A 17,021-nucleotide genomic window follows, 5' to 3' on the forward strand; every position below is an offset into this window, starting at 1 on the left:
GCTTCCGTGGTGGCTCAGATGGTAAAGAATCTGCCTGCAATGCAGGAGACCCAAGTTCGATCCCTGGAGAAGAGAATGGCTACCTACTCCAGTATTCTTGCCTGGAGAATTCCATGGACAGAGGAGCCTGGAGGGCTGCAGTCCATGGGGTCACAAAGAGTCAGACATGACTGAGCGACTAAACAACAACAACAAAAGGGTATTTTGTTGAATCAAATGCGCTACTGAGTCACAAAATTTCATCCTTCACAAAACCCATTCATAAAGCCCGTTTTCTCCCATGTTTGGTTTCAAACATGAACGTGGCTTCCAGGGGTGGTTACAAATGTGAGAAAATCTGTTAATTTTACATGGATTGAATGCACTTACATCTAGACCTATAATGTCTTGAATAGTTAATGACTTTTAGAATACAGTGGAAAAGCTTTTTTTTTTCTTATACCTCCAAGAAGACAGATGATTTATTTTTGGGGAGAAGCAGGGGGGACAGCTAATTCCCATACAAAGTATCTCAGGTGGCAAGCTGAGGCCACATTGCCCACCTCTGCCATCTCGATTCTTCCTTCCTTTCTTCCCTACGTCTCTGCCCGCCCATTCCTGACTGCCACGTAGCGGCCCCGACACTGCTGAGCTAGTGGGTCTGGACATTCAGGTCCGCGGACTCTGCTGAGGCTGGAGGTGTCAGCATCCTTCCCTGGAAAGCACTGGAAACCCACCGTCAAACCTCTCAGTCCATTTCAGCCCACGGCCAATACCACAGTGGGCTAAACACAGCGACAACTAACTTGATTTGTTGCTTTCTCACTTAACATCCCAGTTACCCCAACCCTGAGAACAGGAATTCGAACATCAAGCACATAATTCCCATCCCATTTAGAACAAAAATATGCGGAGGAGAAGAGAAAATCACTTGACCCAAAATAGGCAATCCCCTACCAAAAAACCCTTAAACTGAAAGTTTTCAATCAAACAATCAACAAACAAGAGCTTTTTATCATTTATAAGACTATCAGGGCTTCTATGAAGGCACTTACAAAGAAGTATGCGGTATCAGCAGTGAAAATTCACTTTGTAGCTCACATTTTCACACTACACTTGTCAGCTGTAATGATACCATTATTCTTTGCAAGCAAATATTCTCTACAAATCTTACAATGAAAGAAACTATAGATACAAAGCGAAAAACTATTGCAGATAAAAACTGAAACTAAATTCACAGAGCTGAGTGTGTTTGACTAGATGGAGTTATTCTAGGCTGGATTCTCCTCTTCATTGCAGTCTGGTGGTAAAAACTACTTTCTCTCTTACAATTTATATGTCCTTGTCAAAAATCAAGAGAGACATTAAGAGTACAAAATTGTCCCTTAAGATTGGAAGAGACTTTTCAATTGTTTACAAAGAAATTATCTTTGAAATTAATGACACAGCCCCTTCCCATAGATTTCTAACACCGTGTTCCTGTAAAATAAGATTAATAACAACAATACAAAACACAGAGCCTTACTCTGGACTGAGTTCTCACATGTCAATAAATGAGTCTTTGCCCATTTCTGTGTAAATGAACAATCATGTATATAGTTTCAGTAGACAAAAAACCAGAAACAGTTGTAAGACCGACAATGAAAATGTATTATGCAGTTTAAAAGGCTCTTACTACTCATCACACTTACTTTATGGCTTCACACATATCCAGTCCCATTTTCACACAATTCTTGGCATGGTTAGGGAGAGATATAGGCAGTCCGGACACACAGTAGTAGCAGTCTCCTAAAATTTTTATTCTCATGCATTCATTCTCCTGAAAGAAGAAGTCACAGAATTTCAACTGCATTGCTTGTGGCTTCACTCATGTCCAACTCTTTGAGACCCTATGGACTGTAGCCCGCCAGGCTCCTCTGTCCATGGGGTTCTCCAGGCAAGAATACTCGAGTGGGTTGCCATGCCCTCCTCCACAGGGGATCGTCACGACCCACGGATTGAACCCTTGTGTCTTGCATCTCCTGCATTGGCAGGTGTATTCTTTACCACCGTGCCAACCTGAGAAGCCGTAAACTAGTTCAATTTCCCTTAATTGCCCATCAAGATTGAGCCACCCTCACGCACACACCCCTCTGCCAAAGCAGGAAGGATGATGGTAAGGGGTGGGAGGGGAAGGCTGAGAGAATATTTTGGAATGAATTACACTTAGCAGAGAAATGTGAAGATAGGGCCATGCTTTATAGTCTGAACATCCTCAAATACTGACAGTGAAATGAAACGTCTGTGCAGAGCAGAATCTTCCAGGATAGAAAATGGTGATCAGAACTCAACTGGAATTAGAATTGCATGTCATTTCCTGCTACATTCATGGTTTTCCTCACTTCTTTCAAAGCTGAAGCAAGTTCTTACCCGCAGACATGTAGCTTTGATAAACATCACTACAGTGTAATGCAGTATAATGAGCCACCATTCAACATTGCCAAGTGATTTAAAACTTAATTCTGCCCTTAGGTTAAACCATTTTAATATCAAGTTAGAGAAACTCATTTTTCTTGGCTGGGTTGTATTTATATTACAATATCAAGATCAATTTCATTCATATGAATCAATCCTACATCCATTTCTAACCTTTTCAACTAGCTTATAGACTCTCCACTCAAATTTAAATACATAAATAAAGAAGTACCAAACACAGATTTTTTTCCCCTTCTTAACCCACAGGCTTATGGATAAACTGAAAATATTTGAAATAATAAAATGAACATAAGATCTTTTTGTCCTTAAAGCATGCATGAGATTTATTGAAGGTTTTTGCATGTTTCTTTCCCTGTCTCATAGAGAGCTTGTGTACTTTTGTGCTTATCTACAGCACTGTAGAGGATGTGTTAATAAATCTTGATAGCAATTTTATATAATAAAAAGGAAAAACATTGTTTATTAATCAGGTTTACCTCCCTGATAGCACAGTTGGTTAAGAATCTGCCTGCAGTGCAGGAGACCCTTCTTCGATTCCTGGGTTGGGAAGATCCCCTGGAGAAGGGATAGGCTACCCATTCCAGTATTCTTGGATTTCCCTGGTAGCTGAGCTGGTAAAGAACCTGCCCTCAATGTGGGAGGCCTGGGTTCGATCCCTGGGTTGGGAAGATCCCCTGGAGAAGGGAAAGGCTACCCACTCCAGTATTCTGGCCTAGAGAATTCCATGGACTGTATAGTCCATGGGATTGCAAAGAGTCAGACACGACTAAGCGACTTTCACTTCCGAAATATGTATTCTGAGTTTAGAAACAGTAAGATTAATAAAGTGAATTCTTGGCAGCCTTATCAAAGACCAGTTGCATGGGATTATTTCTGGTCTCTCTATTGTGTTCTGTTGCTCTATATGTCTGTTCTTAGTATCCTACTGGTTTGAATTGTTGTAGCTGGAAGATATTTTGAAATCAGGAATTATGAAGCCTCTAGCTTCGTTCTTCTTGCTCAAAATTGCTTTGGATATCTGTGGTCTCTTGTGATTCTATATAAATTTCAGGATTGATTTTTTTCTATTTCTGTAAAAACCGCATTGGGATTTTGATCGGGATTGCATTGAATCTGTAGATAGCTTTGGGTATTATTTTAACAACATTAATTCTTCCAATCCATGAATATGGAATATCTTCCTACTTATTTGTATCTATTTATATTTCTTTCATCAATGTTTTATAGTTTTTGGTGTATAAGTCATTCACTTGCTTAGTTAGGGCTTCTCAGGTGGTGCAGTGGTAAAGAATTGCCTGCCAATGCAGGAGACGTAGAAGACGTCGGTTTGATCCCTGGGTCAGGAAGATTCCCTGGAGTAGGCAATGACAACCCACTCCAGTATTCTTGCTGGTAAAAATCCCATGGCCAGAGGAGCCTTATGGGCTACAGTTGATGGGGTCGCAAAGAATCAGACACGACTGAGTACACAGTCTGTTTAGTTAAGTTTATCCCTAAGTTTTTCATTCTTTTTGATAATAATGTACATGGAATTGTTTCCTTGATTTTCTTTTGAGATACTTCATTGTTAGTGTATAGAAACACAACAGATTATTGTACACATATTTTGTATCCTGCAACTTTACTGAGTTTATTAGTACTAACAGATTTTTATGCTTCCCTCGTAGCTCAGTTGGTAAAGAATCTGCCTGCAAGGCAAGAGACCCGGGTTCAAGCCCAGTGTTGGGAAGATCTCCTGGAGAAGGAAATGGGAACCCACTCCAGTATTCTTGCCTGGAGAATCCCATGGACAGAGGAGCCTGGTGGGCTACATACAGTCCATGGGGTTGCAAGAGTCAGACATGACTTCACAACTAAACCACCAACCACCACCAACAACAAATTTTTGTGGACTCTAAAGTTTTCTACATATAAGGTCATATCATATGCCAAAAGTAATAATTTTACTACTTTTTTGACTTGAATGCATTTCTTTTTCTTGCCTAAGTCCTGTGTCAAGAACTTCCAGCACTATGTTGAAATGAACTGGATAGAGCAAGTGTCCTTGTCCTCTCCCCAGTCTTAGAAGAAAAGCTTTCAGTTTTTCACTGCTGAATATGATGTTCATGGTGGGCTTTTCATATATAGCTTTATTGTGTTGAGCTGAGTTCCTTCTTATTAGTTGAGAGTTTTTAATCATAAAAGGGTGTTCAGTTTTGTCAAATGCTTTTTCTGCAATTGATTGAGATGAGCATGTGTTTTTTATCCTTCATTATTTTAATGCAGTATATATCTATATATATCTATATATATATATCTATATATATATCTCATCAATTGATTTGCTATGCCATCCAACTTGCATCCTAGAGATAAATCCCATTTGGTCATAGTATATGATTTTTTTTAATATGCTGTTGAATTTGATTTGTTAATTGAAATAAATTCTTCAGCCGTCAGCCTTCTTTGAGGTTTTGAACTGTGGTGTTGGAGAAGACTCTTGAGAGTCCCTTGGGCTGCAAGGCGATCAAACCAGTCAATCCTAAAGGAAATTAGTCGTGAATATTTATTGGAAGGACTGATGCTGAAGCTGAAACTCCAGTACTTTGGCCACCTGATGCAAAGAGCCAACTCATTAGAAAAGACCCTGATGCTGGGAAAGATTGAAGGAAGGAGAAGGGGATGACAAAGGATGAGATGGTTGGATGGCATCACTGACTCAACGGACATGAGTTTGAGCAAACTCTAGGAGGTGGTGATGGACAGGGAAGCCTGGTGTGCTGTCGTCCATGAGGTCGCAAAAAGTTGGACACGACTGAGCGACTGAACAACAACAACAAAGCGAAACAGGCCAGATGCAGAATGGCAAACGTCACATGGTACCACTTATATGAGGAACCTCATTGTCAAACACAGAAACCGAGTGTGGAATGCTGGTTTCCAGGCCTGGGAGAGGGGGAAAATGGGGAGGTGATGGTCAAAGGAAAAGGTCAAAGTAAAAGTTCCAGTTACGCATGATGAGTAAGTCCTAGAGATCTACTGGACAGCACAGTGTCTATAGCTAATAATACTATACTGTATACCTAACCACAGGCTGCAAAGGTAGATGTTAAGTATTTAATCACAAAATAATAATACAATGATGATAATGATAATAATAATACATTAAAAGGGCAAAGTGAAGATCTGTAGGTAATAGATGTTTATGGCATAGATTGTAGTGATGGTTTCAAGGGTGTATCCCTAAAGTTCAATAAGTTGCATGTATATTAAATATGTACAGCTTTTTGTATGCCAACTATACCTCATTAAAGTGGATAAAATATCACAGTGAATGAGCAATGATGTTGAGTTCCTTAATGTAAACTACTGTGCTTTTCATAGCATTCACTCAATGGACTGAGCTGTTTGCTTACAAGGCTGTCTGACTCCATGATCTCAACTATGAAACATGAACTGATATCCAAAGCACACTGCCCCTGTGACCAACAATGCATGGACCAAGCTATCCTAGTCCAGACTGATATTGCCTGGACATTCCTTTGTTATGATCATCAGACAGGAGCAGGAAATCATACCAATTACCTCTTCTATGTGATATAAACTCTGTCCTCCTCAAATCCATATGTTGAAACCCTAACCCCTGGTACCTGTAAATGTGACTTTATTTGGCAGTAGTGCAGCCATGGAATTAAAAGACGCTTACTCCTTAGAAGAAAAGTTATGACCAACCCAGATAGCATATTCAAAAGCAGAGACATTACTTTGCCAACAAAGGTCCGTCTAGTCAAGGCTATGGTTTTTCCAGTGGTCATGTATGGATGTGAGTCGGACTGTGAAGAAAGCTGAGTGCCGAAGAATTGATGCTTTTGAACTGTGGTGTTGGAGAAGACTCTTGAGAGTCCCTTGGACTGCAAGGAGATCCAACCAGTCCATTCTGAAGGAGATCCACCCTGGGATTTCTTTGGAAGGACTGATGCTAAAGCTGAAACTCCAGTACTTTGGCTACCTCATGTGAAGAGTTGACTCATTGGAAAAGACTCTGATGCTGGGAGGGATTGGGGGCAGGAGGAGAAGGGGACGACAGAGGATGAGATGGCTGGATGGCATCACTGACTCGATGGACGTGAGTCTGAGTGAACTCTGGAAGTTGGTGATGGACAGGGAGGCCTGGCGTGCTGTGATTCATGGGGTCGCAAAGAGTCGGACACGACTGAGTGACTGAACTGAACTGAGGGTTATTGTAAATGTAATTAGTTAAGATAAGGTCATACCGGAGTAGAAAGTGTTTCTTGCTCACTGTGACCCCATAGACTGTAGCCCACCAGCCTCCTCTGTCCATGGAATTTTCCAGGCAAGAATACTGGAGTGAGTTACCATTTCCTCCTCCATACAGGAGTAGGGTGGGCCCCTAATCCAGTATGATTGGTGTCCTTTTAAAGAGAAGTAATTTGGACACAGCCTTGCATGCAGGGAAAATGCCATCAGAGCACCAGAGCCTTGTGTCACTGGCCAAGGTTGGAAAGTTTCTTCCTGACATGTCACCAGGCAGTGCAGCAGAAATGACCTTTTATTAACTCAAACTTTTAAGATATTATTTTTTAACAGATAATCTCTCTATGTTTTTATTTGGTTTAATAATCATTTATTGACAAGTATTTCCTCTTCCCCCCTTAGGTCACAAGGAACCAATAATTGGCAACATAGACAACTGGCTGCTCCTTCATGGAGAATATAGTCAAGACATTGTTTTCTTTTTTTTTTTTTTTCCTAAAGATGAGCCCTTTCAACCCCAACTCAACCTTTTCCTTTGATTCGTTAAAGGAAGGAAACAGAGCTGTACTCTCAGTGAATTTTTTAGAATCCCCAGTGAGATTTGTCATGGTCAGTTGGGCAACATAAGGAATCTCATGGGGAGCTTGCCCCAGGAGTGACTCTGTGAACATCTGAAAGCCAGATTTGTGCCTAGGAGCTTGGCTGGAATGTTCTCTATTGTTTAAGTGTGAGGGAAATTTCACCATGAACTAAACTTAGAACTAACTCTTCCTAATGTAAAAAAATACATTTTGATAAGCACAATAAAGGATTTTTGTTGGGAACCACTCAAAGACAAAAATTAAGGCCAGGAACATTTTATGAGACAGAAATAGAGGGCCAGCCAGCAAGAAAAAACACCAATATTCCCACCAGAAATCTTAATTGTTCCAATAAATAAGTCTGGAGTGAGGTCTGGTATGGTTTTAAATCAGCTGTCATCATTTCTTCTCTATGAAAATCCCCACAAATAAGCATATGAATGGTGAATACTGAGCTTACATTTCTGCAAGTGGCACAAGGGCCAATGGATGAAAATGAGACAGCAGTAAATAAGGCCTTAGGAAGAAGGGATGCATCCTGTCTTCAGGATTTTCCCAGCATGCTGCTTAACACTGTGAATATGTAAAGGTTACAACTGGAGAGGAAATTACGTTTCCAACTCATCAACATCAAAATGCCTAAAAAGAGAAGCTAAGAACAGCACAGTGCAGAGAGATATGCAAATCAAGTCTCGTTATCTTGAATGCATTTATTGTATGTGTGCTGAATTATATATAAGCCAGAGTCTTAAAAATAAATGAAAGCATATGCTAATTATATGCCACAGCATTTCTCTTTCCCAATGTAGGTCTGAGACTTATCAATGGCAAATAAATCCAACAAATCTATAAATAAGATTCCTAAAGGATGCTTTTATGAAGAGGCAAAAACCTGGTAAGGATCAAGAAAAGGGAAGCTCCAATTTTATATATCCTCAAAATAGAAAGCAATCACTAATACTCACCTTTGCAATTTGATCGAACTTTCCAAAGAGTTCATTCAGCATGTGGACGAGCTCTCCAGGGGAGCAGTCACTGGCCAGACGGGTGAACCCAACAATGTCCGCATAGAGGATACTGTGGGAACAAACCAGTGCATGCCATATTTGCAAGTTTATATTCGGTAAGAAAGCAATGGTAGTCTTTCCCATTAAAAGAGGATGATTTCTTACGCTTTACATTTTTGCAAAACATCATTCCCCTGGGTATGGAATACATAAACATGTTGCTAAACTTTCCCATTAATTTTTTTGATGTTACATTTTTATAATTAAGATCAGGGAAGAAAGCCATGTGATACACTTTCTCTATTCTAGTCCATTCTTACTGACAACATTTCTCCTCTCAGGGCCAGCCTCTCCTTCCCATTCTGGCTTATGTGGTCTTCTTCCTGACAGTTCATTACAGTGTCATAATTCTGATATCAAAGGAGTATGCTTCTGTTTGAACTGTTACGTGATTTTATTTATTTATTTTTAAAATTTATTGATTTTAATTGGAGGCTAATTACTTTACAATATTGTATTGGTTTTGCCATACATCAACATGAATCTGCCACGGGTGTACACGTGTATGTGATTTTATATTGTAAGTATTCCTAAGTAGAAGAAGCAAAATCATAAAAGTTAAATCCTGATTGAAAGACATCAATAAATTCTGATTGAAAGACAAAATTTGGGGTTCTTTACTATCTTCCAGGAAAGGAGATGCATCTTCCTAAAGCTCAGAGCTGAGTTTGGGGGAAGCATTAAACAAGGAAGGATGCCAACTAATATCCAGTTACAGCAATAACAAGTACTATAAAGGCAAACAGTAGAATGCCGTAAAACAGAGCAGTAGGGGTGGTGAGCTGAGCGCCGAACAATCAATGCTTTTGAACTGTGGTGTTGGAGAAGATTCTTGGGAGTCCCTTGGACTGCAAGGATATCAAACCAGTCCATCCTAAAGGAGCTCAGTCCTGGGTGTTCATTGAAAGGACTGATGCTGAAGCTGAAACTCCAATACTTTGACTACCTGATGTGAAGAGTTGACTCACTGGAAAAGACTCTGATGCTGGGAGGGAATGGGGGAAGGAGGAGAAGGGGATGACAGAGGATGAGATGGCTGGATGGCATCACTGACTCGATGGACGTGAGTCTGAGTGAACTCTGGGAGTTGGTGATAGACAGGGAGGCCTGGCGTGCTGCAATTCATGGGGTCGCAAAGAGTCAGACATGACTGAGAGACTGAACTGAACTGAAGGCTAGAAAGAGCAATTTCTAGTAAAATACAACTTAACAGATACTATAAATTTTTTTTTCTTTAATCATGTAGGCAAAATGCTTAAAAACCTAAAGGCAAGCTAGTGTTTTAAATAATTTCACTCATTAATATGTATGAATGTTCTCTCTCTCTGTGTTTATACACACACACACACACACACACACGTATATACATATACACCCATAGTTCTTTCCTATTATTCCAAAAAATGATGGGGACTTAAAAATATTTACTCCTGATTCCTCATTGATATGCAACTTTTTTCTGTTATCGTCCTCTCAATATACATTTTTTATTGTATATTAACTCTTTGTGTGCTTGGGCCACACCTGTTTCTAAAATCATGTGTCAAATTGAGATCTGTCTTAGCAATGCATTCAAGCTACAGTTAGGGCTTCCCTAGTGGCTCAGATGGTAAAGAATCCACCTGCAATGTGGGAGACCTGGCTTTGATCCCTGGGTCGGGAAGATCCCTTGGAGAAGGGAATGGCAACCGACTCCAGTATTCTTGCCTGGAGAACTCCATGGGCCCAGGAGCCTGGCCGGCTACAGTTCATAGGGTCTCACAGAGTCGGACACGACTAAGTGACTAACATTTTCACTTTTATTTTAAGCTACAGTTAAATTTCTTTCTTATTAATCAATTTCAGAAATCCTTGACCTGAAGTGATCAGATCCAAGGCAGCAACATGCAATGGAAAAAGTCTGGAGTTGGGGGCAAACAGCCCGATTTTGATTCTAGATGATGAGCTACAGAATTTCAGTTTTGCTTGTGATTGTTGTTAATAAACTGTTGAATGGAGGGGCGAGTAACCCTGACAACTAGAGGAGTAACCTGATGAATGAGGCAGGCACAGGTTACTCACTGAGATAACCCAGCCAGAAGAGCAAGCACCACTGTAACACAACGGAACAGAAAGAAGGACAGGCCTCCAGAGAATTGGTAGGCATGGAGAATGGTGAGGACCAGAGTGCCTACGTCTGGAGGGGCCTGAGACGATGGGGAGCATGAGATGGAGCACCCACCCTAGACTGAAGTGAGGGCCCACTTGGCTCCCGTCCAGAGCTCAGAGGAGAAGAGGCCTTACACGACCTCCCTTCTGACCACAATCCCTCGTTAGTTTTCCAGTTACTAAGATTCCAGGAATGGCTCCCTGCGAAGCATCTATGACTGCCACTCTTGGACAAGCTGTAACTTTCACTGTAATTTGATTAGGGTGCATGCCATCACCTATGATGCTGGGTACTGGCCATATCCAGAGACATCCCCCTCCAGCCCCCACCCCAGCCCCCACGGCATTCCTGATGGACAGCAGGATACTCAGCCGCCCTGGAAAGTGCTAGCTCCTCGAGCCCTGCCCCTGCCAAGCCCATCTTGAGGAACCAGTCCTTGTGCCTAGAGCCCACCAACTCCCTAATCTTACTGACATACAGAGTCCTGGGTGCCTGGGACACAGTAAGATCCGACCCGAGAGTTCCCAGAATGAAGGCACCACCGGCCACTTCTCTCCCCTTTGTAACGGCTGGTTCCAAAATGCAACAAGTAGAAGGGCCTGTTTTCTCATCTGAACGACAGAGGCCCTCACACACAGGTAGGTGGACTGGACACTATGCTTTGCACCAAGATGAACAGCCCTGAAGGGCACGTAATGCTGTAAGATGGGGACTTCCGGTGACCTACATCCGCCACGTGGCGTCGGGCTCCCCAGCCTCGCGGAGGAGGGAGGACGGCGCTGCGTACCTGACGTTGGTGTGCCGCTTGACGTAGAGGTTGTGGAAGTTGTTGGTGTTTTCCATCTGGCCGGCTTTGGGGCCCTGCAGCCTCTGGATGATCTCCGCTTTCATCTCCATGGCTATGTGTGCCGGCAGCAAGGACAGCAGCAGCCGCTCCTGAAGCCAGGTTGGAAAGAAGACAGAGAGAGGTCACACCACCGGGGTCACAGCAAGGGCCGAGCGAAACCATCACGGGGCCCGAGTGGGGCCAATCTGAGGACTCTAACAAGTTCAAATACAGAGTCTAGAAATACATGTTTAAAAAAAATCCAATTTTCCAAGGTCAGAGTGTGTTATTAGATTATTTATTGAGTTCTAAGCATGTGTTCTGCAGTGTGCAAAGAAAAGGAAGGCGTAGTTATTTCCCCAAGGATATTATTTATCTATTGTGATTTTAAAGGAGTGAAACGGAAATAATACGAAGATGCCAGAAAGTAGTGGTCAGTCGGAGATAGAAGACTCTCATTTTCGCCTACTAGTTCGCTTGAAAGATAAAGTACAAGCTATATTGCACTTTTGAAAGTCAAGCAATATTCCACATTTCCTAAATAAGATAGTCACACATTTTCAAATATTTCATTTCCTCTGTGGTGATCGTGCAATCCTTTTTCGTGATTCTGAACTATTATAAAAACAGAGTCAGAAATATTAGTCTCTGAGAAAATGTCATCTATGAGAAACTATAGGTGGGTCACAAAGAAGTGAAAACATGAGCCTTTCTTACATTTTTAGTCTTTAAATTCAGTAAATCCTGTACATGATAGCATGCAATATTATACTATGTTAATATGCATTTATTATGCTTAGAATGGCACTTTTTCATTCCCTTTAAGGAAATTGTAATTTTTTTTTTTTTTGCGAATTAGTATCACAGAAGGTCAATCTTTGAAAGTTGGTATTTACTCTAGAGTACTTTAAACATAAATCTATTATAGAAAACACCATATATTCCTCAGGTATTGTGGATTTAGCTAGTGATATTCAGTGTATATAAATGAGCATCTGTAGAGCAAAAGATTTTCTCTTCTTCCACATTTTCTCTCTAAAAAATTTCTTTTTGGACAAAGTAGTGAGAGAGTAGAGGAGGGTGGGGGAAAGTGGGCTTTGCCCCCAGATTCACTGGTCCACATGTTTGTCCCCTGGATCCACCCACAGAGCACATCAGTTTGGAACTTTGGGGAACTTTCATGATGGAGCAGAGGGGAGGCCAGAAGTACATCTTGATGAAGATGAAATGGCCCTCACCACAGCCTATCCCCAGCCTGCTCCAGGAAAACACAGATGCAAAGTCAACAGGAGACTCCATGTGGGCCTGTGTGGGGCCTCAGTGTGTGGTCGGAGGCGTCTCTCCAGGAACTGGCATATCAGAGTGTTGATCATCTGTTCTCTCCTTCCTTCATTCACCCAATCAGGAAACATCCATCACTACCCACTGAATGCCAGACTCTTGATGAGCACTAATGATAAATGCAAAGATGAAGGAGACAGTGTCCCTAATAGCACATCTGTCAGATGAGACTAGGACAGGCTGGTGTTTAGAGGAATCCACATACCTTGGAAAACAGAGGGGAACTAACAGAGCAGGAGCCCCTGCCATGTACCACATGCTTCCAGGAGCTCTCTTTGTGTGCTATATCAATATCAGAAAAAGAGTGTAGATATTTCAGTCTTAGGGGAAAAGGATTGAGAGGTCCCCATATTTTTTAGAAAAAAAATTTTTTTTGGAGGGGTAGCAATATCACTAGATTTTACTATGGACATTGGCAACATAACCCCGTATATGGTTCCTTGCACTCATAGAGACGGGTGATGTGAACGGTAGTTAAGTGGGGGGCTTTTTTTTGTTTGATTTCTCAACTCCTAGAGGAGTTTCTGGAAAGTAGCATTTTCTCTGTAGTTATTTGCTGAATGAATGAATGCCCTGCAGTACATTTTGTCTGGGGCACAATAAACAGAAATCTCATCTCAAAACCTGTGTTCATCATTGGTACTGCTTATAGAGACCTGGGTAGGCAGGGCTTATGTTTTAAGATCAGATTAATGACCTTCTTGGTCATCAGTACCAGACCTGGGCAAGATCTGGGTCAGCAATATTCACCCAAAGGGAAATTTGACTATTCCGCAAAGCAAGGCATTGATTATTTTGGGGTTTTGTCTCTGGCAGACAAAGACACTGGGAGAAAGAATGACTGCCTCTGGTGATAGGAGAGGAGCTCCATCTTCACATCAGCAGGTCGCACTAAAGGAGAAAGGGAACACTCAAAGTGTCTCCTGGTTGGAAAACCATTGGTAAACACCGGCAACCACTTGAAGTCACTTTTTGATTTGATCCCTATTCTGAGCTTGAATTTCCTTCCATTATTCTCCAAATTTCACTAATGACCTAACAATACAACAGCATCATGTTAGCTTAAAGGTGAGGAGGTGAATTCCAATTTTGGACTAAAGCAAAATTTTGAAAGAGCAGGAACCCTGTCCAACTGTGAGACCTCTCAGTATGCAGACAACGGCCAAGATGAACAACAGCAGGAGGATAGAGAATAACTGAGTTCAATAATAGAAGAAATCAAGTCAGGTTTTGGTTTGTTAATAGAACAAGTGACCCCAGAGAAATGGAGCCACTTGGAACTCAGAATACCAAGAAATTACTAATAATGTGAAAAATGTTGTTCAGTTGCTCAGTTGTGTCCGACTCTTTGCAACCCCATGGACTACAGCACGTCAGGCTTTCCTGTTCAGCACCATCTCCTGGGGCTTGCTCAAAGTCATGTCCATCGAGTCGCTGATGCCATCCAACCCTCTCATCCTCTGTCATCCTCTTCTCCTGCCTCGATTTTTCCCAGCATCAGGGTCTTTTCCAATGACATGAAAAATGGATGTCCATATTTTAAAACTTAGAATAAAACCTGTATCCTTATTACATGCAAATTGAGAGTTCAAAACATTTGGCTGATGATCTAGTGTCTCTATAAATTTGATCCCTCTATTATCTCCGAACCCAATGAAAAGGTACTGGGATTTATTTTTAAAATAAATGGCACTTTACTACCTTTTGTAATCTTACTACAAAGTAGAGCTATTCCATCATTTATTTGTCTTTTGCTACCTACCCATCAAATACATGTGATTGCCTCTTACTTTCTTTTTTCTACATTTTGGCTTCCATGACCAACCATATGGTTAGACATTTGGGAAGTCTGAAAGTCACAAAATACGTGATACATCCAAGGAAGTACTTAGATGATAGACTTTGCTTCTTCAAGTTTGGAACCAAGTTATGCTAACGTTGCCTTCACTCAACTCCATTTTTGGTAGCTACTGAGCACACTGTGAGTACTGAGTAACTCTGTATGGGATGGTCTCTGTTTCTCTATTTACTGATCACTGTATTGGATGATTGTATGTGAGGTCAAAATTGTATGAAGTATTCATAATGTTCAAAATCTACTTAAACAAATAGAGAAAATCTAGTGAGAAAACTGTGTTATTGATGTCAACAAAGTCAGAAGACTCATCTGATCTCCTCTAAGGCACAATGAGATGGGAGACAAGGAGGCATGTCGCTGTGTGTTGGTTGCTCAGTCAAGTCCAACTCTTTTGCGATCCAATGGACCTTGCCAGGCTCCTCTGTCCAAGGGATTCTCCAGGCAAGTATACTGGAGTGGGTTGCCATTACCTTCTCCAGAGATTCTTCCTGACCCAGGGATAGAACTCGAGTCTCCTGCATTGCAGGCAGATTCTTTACTGAGTCAGTCAGTTCAGTTCAGTCGCTCAGTCGTGTCTGACTCTTTGCAACTCCAGGGACTGCAGCATGCCAGGCTTCCCTGAAGCTTACTCAAACTCATGTCCATCGTGTCAGTGATACCATCCAACCATCTCATATTCTGTTGTCCTCTTCTCCTCCTGCATTCAATCTTTCCCAGCATCAGAGTCTTTTCCAATGAGTCAGTTCTTTGCATCAGGTAGCCAAAGATTGGAGTTTCAACTTCAGCATCAGTCCTTCCAAAGAATATTCAGGACTGATTTCCTTTAGGATGGACTGGTTGGATCTCCTTGCAGTCCAAGGGACTCTCAACAGTCTTCTCCAACACCACAGTTCAAAAGCATCAATTCTTATACTGAGTGAGAGATGCCATTGCATCTCTATCATAAAGTAAGCAGACCCTGAACACAGATTTGTTAACTTCTAAAACAGTGACAAGAAATGCTGGCATGTAGGATATAATAGATTATAAATCTGGTCTAGGCTATCTATTTAGAAATCTCAGTGGAATCTGTGTCTACAGAGATGTCTGGTGATCGGCTTAATTAGATTATAACCAGCTTTGTATTTTCTGATGGATGATGGATAAGTCAAGGGCTAAGAAAAACCAAAGTGCACGAGGTTGCAAATCTCAGTTGACATCCTTCTGCATTATCACCTTATGAGGATAACTTGTGTGTCCCTGTGGACTCAGCACAGTCTTCTGTTGAATTTAAAGGTATCAGTCGATTCTCCCATGGTTTAAATTAATTTCCAGTCATGGTTCCAGAGCCTATATTGTTGGCATCCTAACCATATTCCCTCTCCATTCCTTGGAGGTCGCCTGCAGCCTGGTCCTTTCTAAATCTACAGTTTCCTGTGCCTCAACCAATGAGGAAGTGATTGGTGGATAAATATCTCAGCTCCCACATCCACATCCCTTGGTGGGCAGATCTGAGCATCTTCTACTCTTCCCTCCGAGGGTCTCCAGATGGATTGAGCCCCCGTTGCCAGCTACCCCTTTCAATAGCTGGAGCTGGATCCTCCCTGATCCACTCCCTCACTCGACCACCTGAAACCACATCCAACTAAATGTCCAAACTCACATCCTCGTCTGAGTCTTGCTCAGGGTAAACCTAACTGAGACTTTTGCAAGCACCTTTGTTTTCTGTCTGGACTTCATTTCCACCAGGACTTCCTAGTGGCTCAGATGGTAAAGGATCTGCCTACAATGTGGGAGACCCGGGTTCAATCCCTGGGTCAGGAAGATCTCCTGGAGAAGGAAATGGCAACCCACTCCAGTATTCTTGCCTGGAGAATCCCATGGATGGAGGACCCTGGTAGGCTACAGTCCATGGGGTTGCAAAGAGTTGGATACGACTGAGTGGCTTCACTTTTTTCACTTTTTTTTTCTGTTTTCTGCCTACATTTTGTAGGCAGAAACTAAACCCCAAGGGGCTTCCCAGATGGCTCAGTGGTAGAGTCTGCCTGAAATGCAGGAGATGCAGGAGTCACAAGTTCGATCCCTGGGTTGGGAAGATCCCCTGGAGGAGGACATGGCAACCCACCCCAGTATTCTTGCCTGGAGAGTCCCATGGACAGAAGAGCCTGGTAGGCTATAGTCTATAGGGTCACACAGAGTTGGACACGACTGAAGCAATTTAGCACACATGCAAACCCCCAAGACCACAGAGCCAGCCTTCCCTAAGGACAGATTCCATGAACAAAAAAGATGAATTAAATAAAGTAATTCTCCTTCATGCCCATAGCTTCATTTAATGACCAAATGTAAATAATGGACTTTAATTTAGTCCCACATGTAGACAGATGACTGGCTTTTTATAGGTAGTTTGAAAAATACAGGAAATCAACTCCATATGTTGTATAAACTAAATTTTTCTTTGTGTGTGTGTGTTAAAGAATATTTGTGAAGTTAGAGTGGAATAAAGATGTTG

The 17,021-nt window shown here is 41.8% G+C and overlaps 1 protein-coding gene across 4 annotated transcripts in view; it reads right to left on the minus strand.

Annotated features, from left to right (window-relative positions):
- The window catches only part of ADCY2 (adenylate cyclase 2), a 456,786-nt gene that overhangs the window by 136,519 nt on the left and 303,246 nt on the right, over window positions 1–17,021 (minus strand). For all 4 annotated transcript variants that reach the window (XM_055554954.1, XM_055554956.1, XM_055554955.1 and 1 more), the window contains 3 exons: window positions 11,293–11,441; window positions 8,255–8,366; window positions 1,671–1,798 (listed from right to left, as the gene is read on the minus strand). In XM_055554954.1, the coding sequence (XP_055410929.1) occupies window positions 1,671–1,798; window positions 8,255–8,366; window positions 11,293–11,441 (389 nt within the window). The remainder of the gene's footprint in view (window positions 1–1,670; window positions 1,799–8,254; window positions 8,367–11,292; window positions 11,442–17,021) is intronic.

Source organism: Bubalus kerabau, chromosome 18 (genome assembly GCF_029407905.1).
Source record: "Bubalus kerabau isolate K-KA32 ecotype Philippines breed swamp buffalo chromosome 18, PCC_UOA_SB_1v2, whole genome shotgun sequence".
NCBI lineage: Eukaryota > Metazoa > Chordata > Mammalia > Artiodactyla > Bovidae > Bubalus > Bubalus kerabau.